The 7,812-nt window shown below is 43.0% G+C and overlaps 1 protein-coding gene across 2 annotated transcripts in view; it reads left to right on the top strand.

Annotated features, from left to right (window-relative positions):
• EML5 (EMAP like 5) overlaps positions 1-7,812 on the top strand; it is a 328,115-nt gene that overhangs the window by 235,416 nt on the left and 84,887 nt on the right. For both annotated transcript variants that reach the window (XM_075065608.1, XM_075065607.1), the window contains exons 23-25: positions 1,478-1,609; positions 2,442-2,530; positions 3,633-3,809. In XM_075065608.1, the coding sequence (XP_074921709.1) occupies positions 1,478-1,609; positions 2,442-2,530; positions 3,633-3,809 (398 nt within the window). The remainder of the gene's footprint in view (positions 1-1,477; positions 1,610-2,441; positions 2,531-3,632; positions 3,810-7,812) is intronic.

Genomic DNA, 7,812 nt, shown 5'->3' with positions numbered 1-7,812 from the left:
AAAAGATCCCCTCTCATAGCTGAGAGCCAGACAAAGACACAGACCCAAAAAATTCCCTCCCCTGAGCTTTTTAAAATCCGGTTTCCTGATTGGTCCTCTGGTCAGGTGTTTGGTTCCCTTTGTTAATCCTTTACAGGTAAAAGAAACATTAACCCTTAGCTATCTGTTTATGACAATAGCACAATGAGACGAGATAAGGAAGAGAGTTAAAGTGTTGCTGGGTATGGTGGGAGTTTAATATACGAGCATACACTTGAAGACTGCCTCGACTCCTATAAGAAGGCAAGGCCAACCAACCAGTCAGGAGGGGCAAGATGGGACTGGGGGAAAAGCATAAAAAAAAATACTAAAAAGCCAGAGAAAAGGTGACCCTGGCTGAAACATAACTTCACTGCTTACCCCCTCCCATGGGGTACAAAAGAGGTGTTACCAAAGCCCTCACAGTCAAGAGCCTCCAAAATGGAACAGGAACATAAATTGTAAGGAGTGGGACCAAGGGCATGCACTACAGGTATAATTATGCCTGCTAAGAAAGGAGAGGGGAAGAAGGAAAGCTCTGCAGTGTACAGAGCTATGGATATGCATGCTAGATTAACCCCAATAAACATCACTTTGCCTGCACTTTGGACTATGGTCTTCTGCTTTCTGTGTGCTTGACAAGAATCAAGCAAGGGGGAGGAAAGCCCTAACCCACTATTACTGAAAAATTGCTTATGTTCTCATTTTTATAATAAAATTATAAAATAAATCCATTGTAATATAAATATTGCACATACATTTCAGAGTATAGTACATAGAACAGTATAAACAAGCCATCATCTGTATGAAATTTTAATTTGTAGTGACATTACTAATGCTTTTTATATAGTCTGTTGTAAAACTAGGCAAATATCCAAATGAGTTGATGTAAGCCCTGGGCGACTTCTGCGTATCCCGTGGGGTACGCGAACCCCTGGTTGAGAGCCACTGGTGTAGACAGTGAGGCACTGATTGGGAGAGTAAAGCAGAGTGCATACCTGAACCCCAGGATATATATACCCTACACATGTGCTCTACATGCCCAAGCAGTGCCTCTCTGGGGCCCTGTCTTCACAGCTCTTTTTAGCAGCGTAGTGTCTTATTGCCTCCCCCTCTTTAGAGCCTCTCTTCACCATATTGAAAGGCTCCAGCAATGGGGAACATCTGGAGCCTTTCACTGCCACATGTAGTTATGCACTGCAGTAAGTGTGGATGGTGCCTGCCTTTTCCTGCCACATGTAGCTACACATACCACCACAAGTGTAGACAAGGTCTATGACATTTTTGGTTACTTTTTGATATAGATGCTAATCTGTCAGGGGTTGGTTGTGGATCACCACATCTATTTCAGAAAGAGATGAAAATTGAATTTAACTGAGATCCAAAAAGTCAAAGGGTAATAACTTATCTATTAAGGTTTAAAACATTGAAAAATGTCTTATGTTCCAATTCATTTTAGGTTCTGGAAAATACTTAGCGGTGGCATCATGTGACAGCTTTGTAGACATCTACAATGTAATGAGCAGTAAGCGAGTAGGAATCTGCAAGGGTGCCTCCAGTTACATAACACACATGGACTGGGACATCAGAGGTAAGTAATAATTTGTGGATATAAATGACAACTGCAAAATTAGATTATAGGTAAAATTTTCAAGAGAGCCTAAATCCTATTTTCAAAAGTGATTTAAGCATATAGGAGCCTAAATTTCATTGGAAGTCAAAGGGTAATACTCTCTGTTAACCTAAACATGCAGATTATGCTTTATTTTATCTGGTATACCTAGAATGTGAATTTATGATGCCAATGGCAGCTTTATTCCTTCAGTTAAGGATGCCGATGTTATATGGGTAAAAATACCTAATTTAGACACCTATAAAGAAGGCAATTTGATGAAGTAAGATAAAAGTTCTATCTAGTTTCTTATTTGTCTTACATGTAATGTATTGTTTGATTTCTACCTTCTGAGCAATGTATTGTTGCATCTCTTTTCCAAGAAAACAAATCCTTGCTTTGTCTCACACATGGAAGAATAACTTCCTTTTTTTTTTTTAAATAATGGAGATATCTCCTAGAACTAGGAGGGACCCTGAAGGATCATCAAGTCCAGCCCCCTGCCTTCACTAGCAGGACCAAGTACTAATTTTGCCCCAGATCCCTAAGTGGCCCCCTCAAGGATTGAACTCACAACCCTGATTTTATATATTTTACAGGAAAGCTTTTATAAGTCAATGCTCAAACCACTGAGCTATCCCTCCCCTCAAGTAATACTGAATACTAAACACATGTTTAATTTAAAAATGAATGAAATGGAAAAATAATTTGTGGGAAATTAACGGAAAATTTCCAAACGCACATTTGTTCAGTGAAGTTTAATTTCCTATTTGGTGTTAACATACCAGTATATAATTTATATATTTTACAGGGAAGCTTTTACAAGTCAACACTGGTGCTAAAGAGCAGCTGTTCTTTGAAGCTCCTCGTGGGAAAAGACAGACAATTCCCAGTTTGGAGGTAGGGAAGTAACTCAGTTGCAAATCTGAAGAACTACAGTATAAACTGCATCTAGGAGAAAACATCTGTTAGTTATGTGCTGTTCTTTGTTGTCCTTTAATTATACAGAATATTTTTGTGAATTTTTCATCTAAACAATATCATCCTAGAATGCACACTAACATAAGGGATGTCTTTATCCTCCTCCTCATATAAATTAGACAGGTATCTACTATTTGGAAAACAGTATGTATTGTGACAAAGTTCTGAGCCTGTATTGGTGGGTCCCATGCTTCTGGGCAGATTCAGTGGCTTCAAACTCAATAAGGCCCTAATGTGACCTCCATTTCTCAGGGTGCTGGCAAGAGTCACAGCCTATTGAGTTACTTTCATCACCAGCCAATGTGGGAGTTAGGAAGGGGGAATACCCCACAGTCTCTGTTAGGGTTACCAGACGGTAAATGTAAAAAATCAGGACTCTCCCTATAATATCAGGACATCTGGTCACCCTAGTCTCTGTTGCTCTATAGAGGTCAGTAGGCGCAGTTTAGTCTTCTTACTAGACCAAGTCCTGCTTCCCTTCTCCAGGAAATCTCTGTAGAGTACAAAAGCAGGGGGAACCCAGCCCCACCCTCTACTCTAGGTTATAACCCAGGGACCCTAATGGTGGCAGCTGTTGTCAACTTTCCCTTCACCACTGATGCTGCTTTGGTTCCCTGGGCCACTTCCCCCATGGTCCCCTTTTCCTAACTTTACCCTTCCCTCAAGGTTCAGCAATGCTTCCTCTCCTCCAACTCCCTTCATCTCAGCTCCCCAGAGAGTACTGGAAGGAGAGTTTTTTTAACAGTATAAGTGGGACCTTGAGTGTTTCCAGCTGTCTCCATTAGCCTAACAGCCTTAACTGGTTAATTGGCATCAGGTGTCTTAATTGGTCTGGAGTAGCCTTTGTTTGGCTATCCAGGGAACAGGGACCTGCTCATTCAGAAGGCTGATGTACCTGCCTTCCACCACTCTCCTATGTTCTTTGGGTCTGAATCTATCACAGTATATAAAATAATATATTTTGAAATAAAAAGCTTTTGTTTTGTTTGAGATCAGATTGATAAAAAATTTTGTTTTGTAGGTTGAAAAGATTGGCTGGGCATCATGGACAAGTGTTCTGGGCTCTTGCTGTGAAGGAATCTGGCCAATAATTGGGGAAGTCACAGATGTAACTGCTTCATGCCTCACCAGTGATAGTAAAGTCTTGGCCACAGGAGATGATTTTGGGTTTGTGAAACTTTTCCGATTCCCTGCTAAAGTAAGCAAGTTTCTAACTGTGGTTTTAGAAGATTGGTTAATGAAATTGCTTATGCCAACACTTACCAAAATTATCACTCCATATAAAGCATAATATTGCTCTTAAATTTTTTGGCACCGTGATCAGTTAAGGAAATAATGATGACGTAAGTTGTTGTGCATTAAATTGTGAAATATATTTATGCCATCACATAGTTCTTAAATTGTTAATATTATACCATACAAGTGATGTCAGCAGTGCACGTGCTTATAGTATTTTAACATGAAATTTGACAACTGCTACCCAGTACTAAACCTCTGTGTTTAATATTGTTATGCACAGTTCTCCTTTGAGTGCTTGCTCCTGTTCATTCTAATGTAGATGTGTGCTCGCCACAAGCTACACTGCCAGAAAGTTTTTCCCTCAGTGGTATCCATCGAGTCAGCTGTTGTACTCCCTGGAGTCACGTGCTTATGGTGCTGGTAGAAAGGGCTTCGCAGCACCCTCAGGTCCTTCTTACTGCCCATGACGGTCACTGGAAGTACTTCATCCTTGTGTTCACAAATACTCAGTGGACTTTGTTTCTAACTTGTTGTATATAGTTACTATTATTATAGTTAAGTTTTAGTTGTTAGAACAGTTGTTAGGTTAATGAACCCCAAGTTGCAGGGTTAGTCACTGCCTAGCACCGGGATATGCCTCGGTTTCTGGGGTTTAAGCCTTGTGGTTCTTGCCACAAGCCTATGCCAGTGAGCGACCCCCATTCCAGCTGCATTAAGTGCCTGGGGGAAGCTCATGTGCGGGAGCACTGCAAGATCTGCAAGAACTTCATGCCCCACACCAAAAAAGATGGGACGAGAGACTTGTTTATCCTTATGGAGGCAGCTCTCTGTCCTTCCTCGGAGCCAAGTCCCTCGGACTCAGCACCAAGTACTTCAGTTTCTTTCAGAAGTGCCCCAGTGACTATTAGGACTTAGCTCCGGTCTCCATCCCCAGCACCGAGAAGGGACATTGTTTCTGCCTCTCGGAAGCCTCGTCAACGTCTGTCATCCCAGGACCGAAGAAGACTGCGCCGGCCAAAGACTCTCAGCACTGCTCTTCATCGCTGGTGCTGAAAAAGATGGACAGAAGTCAATCCTCGACCCCCAGATCACAGAGGGATTCTAGTAGAGTACAACTCATGCCAGGCCACTCTGAGATCTCTAGAGCAGGAGTCGGCAACCTTTCAGAAGTGGTGTGACAAGCCTTCATTTATTCATTGTAATTTAAGGTTTCACGTGCCAGTAATAACTTTTAACATTTTTAGAAGGTCTCTTGCTATAAGTCTATATTATATAACTAAACTACTGTTGTATGTAAAGTAAATAAGGTTTTTAAAATGTTTAAGAAGCTTCATTCAGGGGGGAGGGATAGCTCAGTGCTTTGAGCATTGGCCTGCTAAACCCAGGCTTATGAGTTCAATCCTTGAGGGGGCCATTTAGGGATCTGGGGCAAAAATCTGTCTGGGGATTGGTCCTGCTTTGAGTAGGGGCTTGGACTAGATGACCTTCTGAGGTCCCTTCCAACCCTGATATTCTATGATCCCTATAATGATTTAAAATTAAATTAAAATGCAGATCTTATCAGTTTAATGTGATCCTTGCCCTTGCTTTTCCTTGCTGAGTTTTCCAATGTCTGGCATGTATTTGGATACTTTAAGCTGCACACAGGCTTCTGAGTGATCAGTTGTTATCCAGCTCCGAGAGTACAGATTTCGTATGTGAAAATACCTGTTCGCAGAGGTATGGGGATCCAAATACTGAAAGTATTGTAAACACAATTTTCTTCAAACAAAAAATTTCACTGCCAGGGATGTCCAGCACGTCAGAATAGAAGCCCCATGATCTCTCTCGGTAGCTTCAATTGCACTCTGCAGATCTCCAAAGTTTGATGCCCACAATTCTGAGCTTTTTAACTGAATGAGCTGCATTTTGCAATCTTCAGCACTCATCCACTGAAATACAGACAAATCCAAGTCGCTTTCATTGAACTTTTCAGATTTAATTAGAAAAGAAAGCATTGGGCCAAATTGCTGGAAATCTTGAAATCTGTCAGAAGATTCTGGTTCTAGTTCTTGCATGTACATTCCAATCTCGTTGACACTGATAGTGCAATGTGTCGATAGCTCTTTTATGTGTTGGAAGTAGCAGAAAGTCAAAGTTCAACTATCCCGAGAAAAAACTGCTAGTTTTACAACAAATGCCTTCCAGGCTTCATAAAGATCCAGAACCGTTTGCCCTGCACCCTGGAGAAAGAGGTTGAGCTCGTTTAGGTGAGCGAGACCTCACGAGCAACTTTTTATCCAAGAAGTATAGTTGCTCCTAAGGTTGGGAGCTGTGAAGGAGATTCCACAGGAGCTAAGGAGCCAGGGTCCTATTCCAGTTATTTCCTAATCCTGAAGGCCAACAGCAGTCTCAGACCAATTCTAGACCTGTGGAAGCTCAATAAGTTCATGAGGAGACTGAAGTTCACATAGTCTCCTTGGCCTCTATCACCCCCCGGCTGGATCCTAGACCTCCTCTGTCATCCCCTCTCTGAATCCCCTCAATCTGAAGGATTCTTATTTTCATATTGCAGTCTTTCAGGGACACAGACGGTTCCTCAGATTAATCATGTGCACTACCAGTTTGCAGTGTTCCCATTTGGCCTGTCAGTGGTCCTTTGGGTGTTCACAGAGTTCATGGCAGTCATCACGGCCTTCCTGGGGAAACAAGAGGTTCAGGTCTACCCTTAATTCGATGACTGACTAATCAAAGGTTGGACTGAGGCCCAGGTGAAGACAAATGTAAAGTTAATACGATCAACTTTCCAGGACTTGGGCCTGTTAATAAATACCCAGAAGTCTACCCTTTCCCTGGTTTAAAGGATAGAATTTATTGGTGCAATCCTCGACTTGCTCCAGGTCAGAGCCTTCTCCCGAGAAGCCCATTTCCAAGAGCTAGGGGCACTCATGGAAAGTCATCACCAGGACAAAGTACCTAAAGCTCCTGGGCCACATGGTATCATGCACCTATGTGTTGCAGCAAGTGAAACTACAGCTCAGACCTCTTCAGACTTGGTTGACATCGGTACATGCACCAGGCCAACACCACTTGGACACTGTAGTCACACGTCCCCCATCAGTGATTGCTGCCTTTCTTCAGTGGCTGGACTCGCTGCCAGTGTATGCTGGAGTCCCATTCTTAAGACCCTGTCTGTCAGTGTCTCTCATCACAGACACTTTGACAATGGGCTGGGGAGCTCACCCCTCAGAACTCAGGTCTTCTGGTCTCCAGAGGAGTTCGTATTACACATCAATGTCAGGGAGCACAGTGCAGTTTGCCTAGCCTGCCAGGCATTCCAAAACCACTTGGAGTGCAAGTGCATGTTGATCCTCACAGACAACATGACAGCAATGTTTTATATAAACAGGCGGGGGAGGGGGTTGCTCCTCTCCCTTGTGCCAGGAAGCTCACTTGTGGGAATTCTGCGTAGTCCACTTGATCCACCTCAAGGCCTCCTATCTGCTGGGGTCACAGAATGAGCAGCAGATCATCTCAGTGCTTCTGCAGTCACCACAAGCAGTCCATCCATCCAGACATTGTGAAACACATCTTCCAGAAGTGGGGGACTCCCCATACCAACTGTTCATGATGATGCACAACAGGAAGTGTCTTCAATTCTGCTTCTTCCTCGGCCACAGCCCGGGGTCACTTGCAGACTCTTTTCTCCTCCTTTGGAGGGACTATCTCTTCTATGCATTTCCTCTCATCCCTCTCATACACAAGGTCTTGCTATAGATCAGAAGGGACAGGATGTGTGTTATCCTGATAACATCAGCACTGGTTCACCACCCTCCTGGACTTGTCAGTGGTAGCACCATTCCATCTGCCTTTATTTCCAGACCTGATTTCCCAGAACCATGGCCATCTACCTCATCCAAACCTCAAATCTCTTCATCTCATGGCCTGGAAGCTCCAAGGCTGAATCCCACAGAGCTAGCATG

This window comes from Chelonoidis abingdonii, chromosome 4 (genome assembly GCF_003597395.2).
Source record: "Chelonoidis abingdonii isolate Lonesome George chromosome 4, CheloAbing_2.0, whole genome shotgun sequence".
Lineage (NCBI taxonomy): Eukaryota > Metazoa > Chordata > Testudines > Testudinidae > Chelonoidis > Chelonoidis abingdonii.
Note: the sequence above shows the minus strand (reverse complement) of the source record. Positions and strands in the feature narration are given on the sequence as shown.